We start from the raw sequence: 16,170 nt of genomic DNA, 5'->3' as shown, positions 1-16,170 counted from the left end.
AGGGGCTACTCTTCATTGCAGTGCACAGGCTTCTCATTGTGGTGGCTTCTCTTGTTGCGGAGCATGGGCTCTAGGCACATGGGCTTCAGTAGTTGTGGCTCACGGCTCTAGAGCACAAGCTCAGTAGTTGTGGTGCACGGGCTTAGTTGCTCCGTGGCATGTGGGATCTTCCTGGACCAGGGCTCTAACCTGTGTCCCCTGCATTGGCAGGCGGATTCTTAACCACTGCACCACCAGGGAAGTCCAGGATTCATTTTAATTAAGATAAAGTCATTATCACAAGTGCATCCAAACTGATCAGTTAATGATCTATAAGGAAACAGAGCTGTACCCAAAGCTTTTTTTTCCATACAAGCTATTTGGGACGTTAATTGCCAAAAGTTTAATCAATTCAACAGTCTTATCTAGACACCAGTGGTTCACACTGTTTTCTCATTTAGCCTCTGATAAATGCATGTTTGTGATTGCCTGGATGACAGGTTGGAAGTGAAGTGGAAACGTTGAACCTTCAGGTGACAACCCTGTTTAAGGAGCTTCAGGAGGCTCACACGAAACTCAGTGAGGCTGAGCTAATGAAGAAGAGACTTCAGGAAAAGTAAGAATGAGAGATGAATTTTATCCTCCTTCGAAAAGGGTACAGTTTTACAAAATATGTTAATATACAAAAATATAGTTTTATTACTGTTTTACTGAGTAAAAGAAAAAGAGACCTCATTAAAATATGAATTCAGAAAACACTAATGTTCAGGTTAATATAGAAACATATTAAGAAGTCCTTGTAGTAATATGGGGGAATGGGCCCAAGGGACTCTGATTCTGCTGTTTGGGGACATTTGTTAAGTGTATATGAGGACCTGGAAAAAGCAGTGAGCCAGACTTCCTGTGACTTTACGTGAGCTGACAACACTGATGTGAACAAACATAAAAGCTACAAAGGGCAAGAAGAACTTGAGTGAGATTTACTTAGGAAAAAAAAATTGATTTTCAATCAGTTATGAAGTCTAATTTATAAATTGGGAGAATTTTGCATTTGCTTGTTTCTCTTGATGTAAGAATTTATCCCAAATTTAGGAAAGCTAAGTTGATGTTGTTCTTTTGGATTAGTTAGCAAACATATTTCCAGCCCAATATACAAGTGTATGTTTCCATGGAGTTACACTGACCAAGGCTGTACAGTATTAATGGTTATCTAGTACAGCATAGCAGCTGATGCTAAGGACTTTGGATAAACAGACCTAAGGGTGAAATATGGATCTACCCCTTATTTGTGGTATTACCCTGGACAAGTTATTTATTTAACCTCTCTGAGTCTCAGTTTTATCATTTGTAAACTGTGTGTCATAATTCTGACTTTGTATTAAGTAAGCTAATGTTTAACGCGCTTTGCATTAATGCCTTGCACGTAGCTGTCAATGGTTTGTATTTGCTGTTATATTGAAATTTTCTCTCTGATCTTTAAGAGGACTGAAAGCATTTCCTTCTCCCCTATTGAATCTTTATCAGAAGTCATATTTTTTGTGCTTAACAGAGCCCATAGTTTTTTTTGTTTTTTGTTTTTTTGAGCCCATAGTTTTAAAAATACTAAAGATATCCATGGATCACTATATGAGAAGCACCTCTAGCCAATTACTAGTTTGGTCTGTATCTAAATCACAGAAATATATTTGCATGACTAGTTGAAACAATTACTCCAAGTAGACAGTAGCTTGTGTGATCTTAGATCTGTACTTGTTTATGTTAGGCATAAGGGTTCAGAAATATGTAAATTTCTTTTAGAAAAATCTGTATTTTTTTATATTCAGGCATAACGGTTCAGAAATATTACTTACTTCTAGTAAAGAAGCAGGGAGGATAAAATATTTAATTTTGTACTGTTAAATTTTTGAAAAATGTAATCCTAAAATTCTTTGCATTTGCTACATAATCTGGGGATTCGTTTAAAAGCCACTGAGAAATGAAGTATTGTTTTGTCCTCATGAAATTTTGCTCTTGCTTAGATGTCAGGCCCTTGAAAGGAAAAACTCTCCAACCCCATCAGAGCTGAATGAAAAGCAAGAGCTTGTTTATAATAACAGAAAGTTAGAGCTCCAAGTAGAAAGCATGCGATCAGAAATCAAAATGGAGCAAGCAAAAACAGAAGATGAAAAGTGAGTATGCTGTGACTGAATGGCTACTTGCTAAAAGAAGACAGAATAGCTCTTTTATGCAGATTGGAATCAGGATTTAAGAAGAAATTTAAAATTTTTTCTTTTATTTATTTGAAGGTGTACTAGTAGACTTTTCTGAGGAGATAAATGTTAAGTTTTATAATAACAATTATGAAAATTATTTGTAATCTGTCTTGATTGAGGAGGGGGGAATTGTTTTCTTTGCAAGTAAGAACATGCTAGTAGGTGGTGGGATGATAAGGGTGGGAGGGAAGATTTTGTCACCTGAGTGTTCAGAAGAGGGTTGGAAGGTAAGACTAAGCTTCTATGATATTTTTCCCAAGATTCCATTTTAAAATTTCTTTTTAAATAGGTCCAAATTAGCCACTCTACAGTTGACACACAACAGGCTTCTTCAAGAATACAATAATGCACTGAAAACAACTGAGGAACTAAAAAGAAGAGAGGTACTCATAGGAAAAAAATTACTTTCATAGCCATTTAACATTTTATGTAAATATCTAAAGTAGTTGTGTTAATCCTTAACTAGGTCTGGTTTCAAGGGTTGTTTTTCCATTTATAATTGATTTCTTGTGTCTAAGTGTTTATAACATTTTATAACTCCTGATATTCCACACATGTATAATGTGCCTTGTGTACAGAGGTGATGTGCATGTCCTACGGTCGGAGTACAGTTTTAGCATTTTTTTTTTAAATAAATTTATTTACTTATTTATTATTTATTTTTGGCTGCGTTGGGTCTTTGTTGCTGTGCATGGGCTTTCTCTAGTTGCATTGAGCAGGGTCTACTCTTTGTTGCCATGCGCAAGCTTCTCATTGCGGTGGCTTCTCTTGTTGCGGAGCACGGGCTCTAAGCACGCAGGCTTCAGTAGTTGTGGCATACAGCCTCAGTAGTTGTGGCTCACGGGCTCTAGAGCACGAGCTCTAGAGTACAGGCTCAGTAGTTGTGGCGCATGGGCTTACTTGCTCCGCGGCTAAGCTTTCAGCATTTCTAACAGTGGATGGGTTTGTAGGAGAGCTGAGCCTGGGCTCCTACATGAGTAATGACTGTATAGTGAGACTGCTGCCTGGAGCTATCACAGGGCTAGCTTGCCTGCTGTCAGTGAACTTGAGGCCCTGGACTTATCCGGCTGCATCTCAAATTACTGTAATAGTAATAGTAATAATGCCCCCAGAATGGTGTGATAATTTAAACACCATGGATAGAGATGTCAGGTGATAGATGTATTAATTAACCCGATGGTGGGAATCCTTTCACGATGTATATGTATATCAAATCATCACGTTGTACACTTTAAATATTTTACAATTTTATTTGGCAGTTTTACCTCAATAAAGCTGGAATAAATAAAGACCATGGGAGCTTTGAATTAGAAGGGGTCTTTGAGTTTATATTCTTAGAAATATATTTTCTGTTTTTCATTTACTTTTACTAGAATATTGTTCCTCTCTAGGACCTAGTAAATTTTTAATTCAAACATTCCACTGACTTCATAAAGTTAAGAGTAATGTGAGTGGAAGAATAGGAATATCAGCAACTTACACCCGCCCTGAGATAGGGTTTGCTATTATCTCCCTTATTTTAGTGTTTTCTTTTTATAAATCATTATTTTAAATTAGGAAATTATTATCTTCAAGGTGTAAATTAAGTGCATGAAAGTTGCCGAATAAGTTATCACTGCTGATTAACAGAATAGTTTAGAGCCAGTCATTTTTTAAAAAATAAACCTTCATCTAATATTTTACTAAAATAGGTTGAATTATTTCAAAACCATGTCTAGAATAAGTTTGTCTTTTTCAGTCGGAAAAAGTGGATAAGGTGGTGCTGCAGGAACTGAGTGGAAAGCTGGAACTGGCAGAGAAAGCCCTGGCTTCCAAGCAGCTCCAAATGGATGAGATGAAGCAGACCATCGCCAAGCAGGAGAAGGACCTGGAAACCATGGCTGTTCTCAGGGCTCAGGTAGGCTTCGTTCCCAAATGTGAGCCGAGGCAGGCCAACCCCGATTATATTCTCTAACAGGAAAGTGATAGTGCTTAAAATATCTTTTTTGATTTTATACTATTTCCACCAGTATATTTTTAAAAACCTTTTTACTGAAGTATATCACAGGTGGAAAGCGCACCAGACTTTTAAGTGTATTACTCACTGAATTTATCCATTCTACAGTTTATAGACAGCTGGATTATTTCCAGCTTGGGGCTTTGTGTTTAATGTTGCTCTGTCATTCTTACACATGTCTCTTTGTTCACCTGTGCATTCATTTCTGTTGGGTACACACCTAGGAGTGGAAATGCTTGTTCATAGAGTATGCATGTTCCCCAGCTTTAATAGATAATGCCAAAGAGGTTTCCAAAGTGGACCAGTTTTCACTCCCACCAACAGAGAGTTCCTATTGCTCTATATCCTTACCCATACTTGTATTATCAGAATTTTTAACCATTCTAGTGGGTTTATAATGGTGTCTCATTAAATCTGCATTTCCCTGATGGTATGAGAGTGAGAACTTTTTCAGATGTTTACTGGCCTTCTAAGCATTCCCTTTTGTGAAGAGCCTGATCAGGTCTTTGCCCAATTTTCTTCTGGTTTTCTGGCTTTTCCTTCAATTTATAGGAGTTCTTTATATATTCCACATACAAGCCCTTGCCAGTTATACTTTTTGCAGATTTCTTCACTCTATGATTTGCCTTTCCACCTCATGAAGGTGTCTGTTGAACGAAAATTCTTAATTTTAATGCAATCCAGTTTATGACTCTTTTTATTTATGATTATAGTACTTTTTGTGTCCTGTTTTAAAAACTTTCACTATCTCAGGGCCATGAACATATTCTCCTATGTTGTCTTCTAAAAGTTTTATGGTTTTGCCTTTTACTTTAAGATCTAAAAACCATCTGAAATTAGCTTTTCTATATGGAGCTTTTCTATATGGAGTTTTCTATATGGAGGGTAAGGGTAAAGATTCATATTTTCTTCTGCATGAATATCCTGTTCATTTGGCTCCATTTATTTAAAAGGTCATCTTTTCTTAAGGACTCTGCTGCCCTCTTTGTCACATATTGTGTCCAGGTACCCACGGGTCTATTTCTGGATTCTATACTGTTCCATTGGGCTATTTGTACGTCCTTGCTCTGGTACCATACTGTCTTATTATAAAGAATCAAATGCTTTGATATCTGGTAGAAAGTCTTCCTACCTCATTGAGATTCTTCAAGAGGACCTTAGGTTTTCCTTTTCTTATAAATTTCAGAATTCACTTGCTATTTTCAACACAGAAAAAAAAACCTGGGATTTTGATTAGAATTTTATTAAATATATATAAATCAATTTGGAGATGATTGGCAACTTTACATCATTGACTCTTCCAGTCCACGAACATGACATATCTTCTTTAATTATTTTCAGTCATATTTTTAATCTTCTTAGTAAAGATTTTGCTCATCTTTTATTAGATTATTCCTAGATATTTTCTATTTTTATGATAGTTTTATAATAGCATTTTTTAAAACTTCATTTTCTAACGGTTGCTGCTATATAGAAATACAATTGATTCCTGATATTGACTTTCCATGCAGTAAATTTACTCAACTCACATTTTAATTCTAATAATATTTCTGAATATTCCTTTGGACTTGATACACTAAGGTCAGTTGAATAATGACAGTTTTATTTTTTCCTTTCCAGTTCATTATATTTTTTTTCTTTCTTTTTCTTGCCTTATTGCACTGGCTGGGACCCCAGTGCAATGCTGTGTAACAGTGGAGAGAGCAGGCAGCCTTGCCTTGATCTCAGTCTCAGTGGCAGTGTTTTCAACATTTCTCTGTTGAGTGTGTGGTGTTTGCTGTAGGCTTTTCATGGATATCACTTATTAGATTAAGAAAATTTCCTTCTCTTCCTTGTTTGCCAAAAATGTTTATTTTGACTGGATGGTGAATTTTATTTAGGAAATGTTTTTTCTTCATATAATGATATAATTAGATAATTATATGCCTTTTTCCTTTAATTTGTTAATGTGGTAAATCACACTGATTTTTAAAATATTAAACTTTGCCTTTCTTGAATTATCCTCTGTATATATTGTTGGATTTGGTTTGCTTATATTTTGCTTAGGATTTTTGTATCTATATTCTTGAGTAAGATTGGCCTAGAATTTTCTTTCTGCTCATGTCCTTGTTGGGTTTGGATTTCAGGGTTTTACTGGCCTCATAAAAACAAGTTGGGGCACCGTTCTTTTTCACTGTTCTCTGGAAGAATTTGTGTACAATTGGCTGGTTGTGACTGTTTTGGCCCACTTTTCATACTGGTGGGTGGAGTCCTTAGAGAAGAGTTTTATTAGTGAACATACATCCTGCCTGAGATGTAAAATCACCAAAAAAGTGGGGGTAACCTTTTTTTGTTTGTTTCTATTTTGTTTGTTTGCTTAATTAAAAGTGGGATCATGCCATACATTTTGCACTACTTTTTCATTCATGATATATCTTGGATATCTCTCCATGTTATTACTCACAGCCATATGTAGTTTTTTTTAACAGTTGTATGGTGTCCAAAGTGTACATTGCCATGACAGGTTTAACCAGTTCTCTATTAATGGACCTGTAGGTTGTACCAATATTTTTGCTATTATCAACAATGCTGAACTGAACATTCTTGTATCTGTGTCTTTGTGTACTTGTGGAATCTCTAGTAAGATACAGAAATGGAATGGTTGGGTCACTGGATATGCCTGTTTTTAAGTTAAATAAGTATTACCAAGTTGTCTTCCAAAAATGCATAATGAAAATTATTCTCTTACCAAAAGTAGATGAGAGCTCCTATTTCCCCACATCCTTGCATCACTCTTTTAAATGTTTGCCAATCTGAAGAAGATAAACAGATTATTTGTAGTGTAACAATGCCAGAAGTTTATTATTCCCTATATACATACTCAGTACCAGCTGCCCAGAGTGGCTGGCCCAGTGAAATATGGAAGTGGTTGACTGAACTTATGGTTTTAGTTTTATTTCGACAGGAATAGAATTTCAACCTGAACTCTTTAAGGCATTTCCTTTGTTTGTGCATGATACTGTAGTCATGTACTTTTGCCATGTTCTGTACAGAGACATTTGTTTTGTTTTGATGGATACTCTTGTTCATTCATTCAACACCTCTTTTTTGAGCACTTTATGTCAGACACTGTTCTCACTGCCGGGGATATAGGAATGGACAAAACAAAGGCCCAGTTCTTACTGGCTCAAAGCTCATAAGTGATGGAGGTGAGACTCTAACTCAGATTTAGGTCTGACTCAAAAAAAAGCCCATAATCTATCAATGATAACCATAAAATGTTGGATCACTCACAAATGGCAGAAGTCCCTTAAAATGATCTATTTCGTACTTTTTTTGGTAACTACAGTGTGATTAGAATATTTAAATTTTTATTAATTTTACTTTTTAAAGTAATGGATAAAAATTTGTATCCGAAAAAAAAAAAAATTTGTATCTGAGAACCACTAACTTTGAAATGAAAAACCCAATTTTAAATATAGGAAGTTAAAAACTGGTATTAAAATAATGCTCAATTCACTATTAAGGCATTCATTTTTACTTTATAATTTTTGTAACAGTGAAGAAATTACATATTATGGCATATTTACTTTTTTATAGGTAAAAAATTATTCTCCAAACGTAGCAGCTAAAACAACAAGCATTTGTTATCTCACACAGTTGCTGTGGATCAGGAATCCAAGAGCAGCTTAGCAGGGTGATTCTGACTCAGGGTCTCTCATGAGGCTGCACTCAGGATGGACTGAAAGATCTACTTCCAAGATGGCTCATTCTCATGGCTATGGGCGGGAGGCCTCAGTTCCTGACCATGTGTGCCTCTCCACAGGGCTGCTTGAATACCCTCATGACATGGCAACTAGCCTCCCCCAGAGCAAGTGATCCATGAGAGAACAAGGCAGAAGCTATGGTGTCCTTGATGACCTAGTTTCAGAAGCCACACACCATTACTTCTGTAATATACTAGTGGTTACACAGGTTGGCCCATTCATTGTGGGAGGGGACCACATGAGGGTATGATTACCAAGAGGTAAGGATCACTGGCGCCATCTTGGAGGCTGGCTACCACTGTGGAAAGCAGTATGGTAAATGGAAGCATCCATGGGCTTCAATCTGGGTTCAAATGCTGGTTTGAGCACTTAACTAATTTCCCCAAGATTAAGAGCTATTAAATTTATAAATGTAAGATGAGCATAGCAATTCTGCCTTCCCAGGATTTTGGATAAGGAGGAAATAAAATGGTCAATAAGGGCACCAAACATAGGACCCTGAAGATGTTTGGAATTCAACAAATAGCATCTATTTATTGTTATTTTAAATTTAGCTTAAGGCCAGCCTTCATAAATATACCTGACAGGGTAAATAAACCATTTACTATATTAAGCTAGTGCTGAATATTATTTTTAAAAAAGAGACCAGAGAATTTTACTGAACTAATGGTACACACAGTATTTAAACTACCTATATCTATGTAATTGCTGGGCTCTGATAGTTTAAAGCGCACACACACACACACACACACACACACACACACACACACAACTTGTGTCTTCTATTTGAAGGTAGTTGGAAAGTCATGGTGATTACACTGGTTTCTAGCAGGAACAAGTGCCTGTTATTTGCAAGACAATGTCACAGGATGCAGCACTACCTCTTCACCTTATCAGCAGGTGAGCTGTAGAGAATCCACATTTGTCTAGGTGGTAACTTCTGTCTCTTTTTTTCCTCTAACAGATGGAGGTTTATTGTTCTGACTTTCATGCTGAAAGAGCAGCAAGAGAGAAGATTCATGAAGAAAAGGAGCAAATGGCATTGCAACTGGCAATTTTGCTGAAAGAGAATAATGCTTTTGAAGATGGAGGCAGGTAAATGAGGGGAAGACTTAGAGCACGTATCACCCGGTCTGTGGGAGAGGTGACCCACAGTGTTTCCTAATTTGAGCTATAAGAATCGCTCTGGGGCTTCCCTGGTGGTGCAGTGGTTGAGAGTCCAACTGCCGACGCAGGGGACACGTGTTCATGCCCCGGTCGGGGAGGATCCCACATGCCGCAGAGCCGCTGGGCCTGTGGGCCATGGCCGCTGAGCCTGCGTGTCCGGTCCGAAAAAAAAAAAAAAAAAAAAAAGAATCGCTCTGAGCACACTTTGCCTGACAGTGTCCCTAACACTTAGTTTGCCCTGCAAGGCCTGGCAGCATCTTGTGGGAACCTGATCGAGTTCTTTTACATAAATTGTAAAAATGTGACATGATGTGTTCCGAAGTCATATCCTGCTATTGTCATGGATGAAATATTCCTAACACTTTAAATAATTCTGTAATGTTTTCAAAGAAAATACTGCTAAATTACTTCTATCTTTAAATTTTTCATTTTGAGAAAAAACAAATATTGAGGAATAGAAATAGAAAAATACGGAGAATAAAATAATACACACCAATATGTATCCATCCAGAATTGACAGTTGCTAATATTTGTTTTATTTACTTCAAGTATATATATATTTTTTTTTCCCTTTGCGGTACGCGGGCCTCTCACTGCCGTGGCCTCTCCCGTTGCGGAGCACAGGCTCTGGACGCGCAGGCTCAGCGGCCATGGCTCATGGGCCCAGCCGCTCTGCGGCATGTGGGATCCTCCCGGACCGGGGCACAAACCCGTGTCCCCTGCATCGGCAGGCAGACTCTCAACCACTGCGCCACCAGGGAAGCCCCAAGTATATTTTTATTAAAAGAAAAAGGAGCTGTAGATGAAGTTGCAGTCTTCTCCCCACACCCCCTGCCATTATAGTCCTCTCTCCCTTCCCCACACTGCCTGGAACTGGTGGGTAGCCTCCCCAGCTGTTTTGTACTTTTGCATATATACACATCTATATAATATCTTAAAACAAGGTAATATTAATTTCTTAAAACAAGGTGCCTAGGTTACAAAATGGCCACTATCGGTATTATTCTGCAACTTGCTTTACATAACTAATTTTGAACTCTGTATGTGTGTATATATAAGTAGATTTACTTCACTCTGTTTAATTGCTCTGTTGTGTCTTGTTTTAGAAATATGCCACTTTTTTCTAATCTATTCCCCTATCAATTGACATTTTGTTTGTTTCCTGATTTTTGAAAATCTTATTTACTTTTACTACATTGTGTCCTGGTGCCAGTAATATTTAAAACTCAAATTACTCTTAAGTTCTGGTTTCTGTGAACCTTGGCTTTGTAGTTTAGGTCTTTTTTTCTCATACTTCTGTTGAATGCCTGCTCAATGTTGTCGTATTTCAGGGTTTCACATAAAGTGCTGCTTTTCATCCCAGCAGGCAGTCCCTGATGGAAATGCAGAGCCGTCATGGGGCGAGAGCAAGTGACGCTGACCAGCAGGCTTATCTCGTTCAAAGAGGTGCGTCACGTGTGATTCTAGGTTGTCAGGGCTCCCGGGGTTAGCTATCCTATGAAGAAGATGCTTGAAGAAAAATTCCACTACATTCTATACAATGGATTCCAAATCAAGCTACCAAAAATATAGCACCTATCAGTCTTATTTCCACAGTACCTCAAACTCCATCTACTCTCTACTGAATCCAGACCAGACTCTTCACACTAGCAGTTAAGGCCTGGCCTAGCCCAACTTTTGAGCCTTCTCTCACTCTGTTCCCCTATAGATATTAACCAATGGAATCACTTCCTGTTCCTTGAACTTATCCTAAGCTTATATAGCTACATATACTTGCTTATGCGGTATCCTTCACGTAGATACCCTTCCCTCATTCATATCTCTCTTCCTACAGTCTCTTTCCAGTGGACTCTTACCCCATTATTTATGTGTTCTAAATATGCATTTAAGTACTCTAATAAATAAGCTCCCTTGGAGCTTATGTGCTCACCTGCTTCCTGTTTTGCACATAGTAATGTTACCATTTATTGAGAGTTTACTATGCGTGGATGCTGTGCTGATCCCTTCATACATATTATTTCATGTGACCCTCAAAAATTCCACGAGGTATATAGTATCACCATCTTCCAGAAGACAAGGTTAAATAACCCAGGATCACGAGGATTTTTAGGGACCCAAGGTTATCTGACTGTTCACCACTACATGGTACTGCATGTAATAGAAAGGCACTAATTATGTACTACATCCAGATTTTAATTCCCTGAGTGAAATTGATCATGACACTTATTCAAAGTATGGTGCTTTGTTTATTACGTGGTTTTAATACTCTAGTAATAATGTTCCATCATTTACAGTAAATTACATCACTGAAAGGGAAGTATTTTCCTTGAGTCTAGATATGAAAAAACATAAAATTCACAGGATCAAAGACTGACATAGCTAGATGAAAAGTTAATAGCAATGCCACTAAGAAGAATCAGGGTGTTAGATGTTATCCAAAAAAAAAAAAAAGAGCGCGCGAGAGAGATGTTATCCAAATTTCACATAACTGGTTCTTTAACTTTTTTAAAATGCTGGCTGAGTCTAAGTCCCTTCCACATACCAACAGACTATTGAAATGGAACTATCACAGTGTTATCAACAGCAAGGAAGCAATATTAGTATGTATAGTTAACTATTAAATCCTAGGGAAATTTCTGAGTATCCATTTTACCTACTAACTCCACCGATGCCCCCGCCAGAGTTCTTTTACAGGAAAAATTAGGTTAAGGTAGGGCTTCCCTGGTGGCGCAGTGGTTGAGAGGCCGCCCGCCGATGCAGGGGACACAGGTTCGTGCCCCGGTCCGGGAAGATCCCACATGCCGCGGAGCGGCTGGGCCCGTGAGCCATGGCCGCTGAGCCTGCGCGTCAGGAGCCTGTGCTCCGCAGTGGGAGAGGCCACAACAGTGAGAGGCCCGCGTACCACAGTTAAAAAAAAGAAAAGAAGGAAAAAAAATTAGGTTAAGGTAAATATTAGAGGTAGTAATTCAGGTTAAAAATACACATAGAAAAAAAATTCCAAAAAAAGTAATACACATGGTATTCATGGGGCATATGCACAGGGACTGCCATAAATATTAGCCTCAGGCATTTTTTAGCATCAGCAGGTAAAGCTGTGTTCTCTGAAGGCTGCATCTACCCATGTGAGCACCACCAGGCCTTTTCTCTAATGTGAATTTAAATATCCTAGGAACATCCATATACGCCATACCTAGAAGTGCCACCAAGATTGTTTTGTTTCAAAAAAAGGACAATCTCTTGCACCTGGATTTCTTAGGGGAAGATTTTCCTTCCTCATAGCTATATAAGGCAAATATCTATTTACACTTAAAAAAAAAAAAAAAACTGGTCAAACACTCTTTTACTTACAATCTAAAAATTGCCACAGAGTGCAAATGTATTCATAATTATCCCAATAAGCTTTTTTGTCTTATAAAAAACAATATTCCAAACAGATTGTCTTAAGATTTTTTGTTTGTTTCCTAACAAAGCTGCCTTAAACAATAGCTCCTCTCAATATATTTCATCATGGTTGTCCTCTGCCGTCTGCAGCCATCTAAGTGTCTACTCTGGTCTGGGTGCTTGACTGAACATGAGGAAACAAACGGGCATAACGCATGGTCAGATCCATGAAGGCCTATGGTTTGGTTGGAGAGACAGGATGTGCACATAAAAAGATGAATTCATAATACAAGATAACAAATAAGGAATAGAAATAACAGTGCTGGAGATAAGAGGAAAGGACAACCCCTAAGGACCAGGGGGGTTGAGAAAGGCCTTGGAAAGAGGTGACTTTAAGCTTGACCTGGAAGCCAGGATTTAGATAACTTCTGTATGAGAATAAAAGGGCAAAGGCAGAAATGAGTGTGATGTGTTAATAATGAAAACTGACTAAGCTTATTTTATAGTGAAGAGCCAGGAGGCAGAGGGAACCCATTAGCTGACCGATAAAACAGCCCCAGTCTGCATCTTGAAACCTAGACCAGGACAAAAATAAAGGCACAGACAGATGCAATAAACTTTAAAGGGATGAATTAACAGTCCCTGATAAGTGGCAGATTGTCATCTAGAGCAGTGTTTGGTAAACTGCAGCCCACGGGCCAAATCTGGCCTGTCACATGTTTGCATAAGTAAAGTTTTATTGCAGCATAGTCATGCCCTCTTATTGACATATTGTCTGGCTACTTTCATGCTACAGTGGCAGACTTGAGTAGTTATGACCGAAATTTATGACCTGTAAAGCCTAAAATATTTACTGTCTGGCCATTGACAGAAAGTTACTGACCCCTGATCTAAAACAATGAGACTGTTAGAAAGCTCCCTGCTTCAGAAATCATGCTTTGTGATCAGTATTTCTATTCAAGGGTGCTTCTAAAGTTTGCTTAACACAGACTATCCGTAACAGTCTACCACGTTAGTGAATTCAAATAATATGCTCAGAAGCAAATAACCATATTAAAAGTTACCTCGGGCTTCCCTGGTGGTGCAGTGGTTAAGAATCCACCTGCCAATGCAGGGGACATGGGTTCAAGCCCTGGTCCGGGAAGATCCCACATGCCGCGGAGCCACTAAGCCCGTGCGCCACAACTACTGAGCCTGCACTCTAGGGCCCGTGAGTCACAACTCCTGAGCCCACGTGCCACAACTACTGAAGCCCGTGCGCCTAGAGCTCGTGCTGCGCAACAAGAGAAGCCACCGCAATGAGAAACCCGTGCACCGCAACAAAGAGCAGCCCCCGCTCGCAGCAACTAGAGAAAGCCCGCGCGCAGCAACGAAGACCCAACACAGCCAAAAATAAGTTAATTAATCAAAAAAAATAAGTTACCTCCACTATCATCTGCAAAAACAAACATTTTGGGAGCTGAATAAAAATCTAGAGCCCTGGGTGGAGACGCTGAAAAACTAAAATGCTTTGCATCGGTGCAGAAAGATCAGATCAATGAGGTGCTCTGGGAACTAGAAACCATTTCCTGTACTGAGCACGGTCTGCACACAGGGGACCTGCTGAGAGCTATGACTTCTTCAGAGCATTCTTTGATTTAAGACTTGAACCTCAGTCCAACTCCAGAATTGGGGGAAACAATAGGACTGTTTCTTCAATTCCTTCTCCTCACTTCCCTTGCCTGGATAACTCTTGTTCATTCTTAAGACTCCTCAAGTGGAGCTGGTCTCATCAGGGGGCCTGTCTGCACCGAGCAGTCTGAGCCAGGCGCCCTTCTCTGCCTTCCCCAACAAAACCACCTTGTGTCTGACACAGCCTCAGTGCTTCCCTCACGTCCTGCCACTGTCTCTTTTTCTTGCCTGATGTCCCCACCGTGTCTGTATCCCTCTCTCCCATCTCCCAAGTGCTCAAAAGCATCTACTGAATGGCCGTAATTGTTGTCTCTGCTTCTGAGAAGGTCCCTGCTGCTCCATGCTCTGCGCACTGTCCAAATTCTCTCCTTCTCCTTAGCTTACATCCTCATCTATCCTTTTCTTCTCTCAGATATTCTAGTTTTTACTAGAACATATATCATCCTGTACCTAAAACCGAAACCACGTATTTTCACATACCTAGAACCTGGAATAGAGCCTAAATCCTAATATGATAGGGAAGCAGGTATTACTTTTGGAGATTTTTTTCTATGTGTGTCGATTACTTCAATTAAAGACCAAAAAAAAACCTGTATTCATTTCCCACGAGGTACTGATTACCAAGTTTAACTGATGTTAAAATTAAAATTCACCATCTGTTTTTAAAAACTGCTTGCAACATGGAAGGGATGGATTAACATTTCATTTAATGCTTATTCCCAGGAGCTGAGGATAGAAACTGGATGCAGCAGGAACAACAGAATATTCCAATTCATTCTTGCCCCAAATGTGGAGAAGTTCTGCCCGACATAGATACACTACTGATTCATGTTACGGACTGCATCATTTAAGTGTTGACCTTTCACCTCCCCCAAACTGTTGGTAAATGTCAGATTTTTTCCTCCAAGAGTTGTACTTTTGTGTCATTTGTTTCACTCAAATATTTTGGCTCATTATTTTAGAACGAAAACCATTATGTTCTAAAAAGGACATTTTTTGGTGCATTCCCACAAACCCGCAAAACAGAATCCTTAACGTTACCACTCTTCTGATAAGAGGTTTGTTGTTTTTTTAATAGTCAGTTGATGTGAGCACTGAACTGTCCATGCGGGTTATGAGTGTGTGACATCGTGGATAGAGTAAATGTGGTAGTAAGATGGAAGAAGCCTCACTGATTAAGAACTTTCTAAGGAGGCAGGAAAAATGAAGTGGTCACAGATTTAATCAAGAAAAGTGTCTTTGAAGTATTTTTAAATAAATTACATTGTTATTTTTCTTTATTCATTTAAGATAGATCTATCTGGGGTTGTGTATGTGTGTATATCTTACAGTTTTATTTCAGCCACAGCACCAAAGTGATGATGTGGCTCTTTTCAGATGAGCCCTGTGACCTTTTACCTGATCCTCAGGACAAGTGAAAAAATACTGACCTACATGAAGTGGATACATTAGGTTCACTGGATGTCACGTAATCATCCACAGTGTAAAGTTTTCTTTTTCTTTTGTTGTGCTGCAGGTATATGTTTATCAACTATACAGTAAATAGTGTATTAATTTCTAAAAAGAATAGCTATCTATTAATTTTCTTCCTGGATCAGGCTCTATATTCATAATCACAAAAATAGTTATTGCAAAAAAAATAGTTATTGCAAAATAAAATTTTGCTTATGAATCTTTCACATTGGTCATATACAACTAGCTAATTTCATAGGATGTGTTTTCTGTATTCAGCTTCATATAAGCTTAATACTTATTCAGAACCATTTTGTTAATTCCATGAATATGAGCAAATCCCTTTACTAGATACCAGTAAGTGGTGTTTGAATTAGAAACTGTTCTTTCTAAGGAGGTGAAAAGATAGGGATTTGCCATGTTTTGTAAACCTACAGTTTACCAGCCATAAAAGTTAGTAATGTGCTTATGTATCTATATCCTAAAATATTTAAGAGAAAAATTTAAAATCTCCTCTGTTTGACTT

General features: G+C 38.4%; 1 protein-coding gene across 1 annotated transcript in view; it reads left to right on the top strand.

The window, feature by feature from the left end:
- The window catches only part of OPTN (optineurin), a 34,721-nt gene extending 19,678 nt beyond the window's left edge, over positions 1-15,043 (top strand). The window contains exons 8-14 of the mRNA XM_007460906.1: positions 480-595; positions 1,998-2,147; positions 2,521-2,614; positions 3,970-4,128; positions 8,938-9,068; positions 10,507-10,586; positions 14,916-15,043. Of these exons, the coding sequence (XP_007460968.1) occupies positions 480-595; positions 1,998-2,147; positions 2,521-2,614; positions 3,970-4,128; positions 8,938-9,068; positions 10,507-10,586; positions 14,916-15,043 (858 nt within the window). The remainder of the gene's footprint in view (positions 1-479; positions 596-1,997; positions 2,148-2,520; positions 2,615-3,969; positions 4,129-8,937; positions 9,069-10,506; positions 10,587-14,915) is intronic.
- The last annotated feature ends 1,127 nt before the right edge of the window (positions 15,044-16,170 follow it).

Source organism: Lipotes vexillifer, unplaced genomic scaffold (assembly GCF_000442215.2).
Source record: "Lipotes vexillifer unplaced genomic scaffold, Lipotes_vexillifer_v1.1 scaffold534, whole genome shotgun sequence".
Lineage (NCBI taxonomy): Eukaryota > Metazoa > Chordata > Mammalia > Artiodactyla > Lipotidae > Lipotes > Lipotes vexillifer.
Note: the sequence above shows the minus strand (reverse complement) of the source record. Positions and strands in the feature narration are given on the sequence as shown.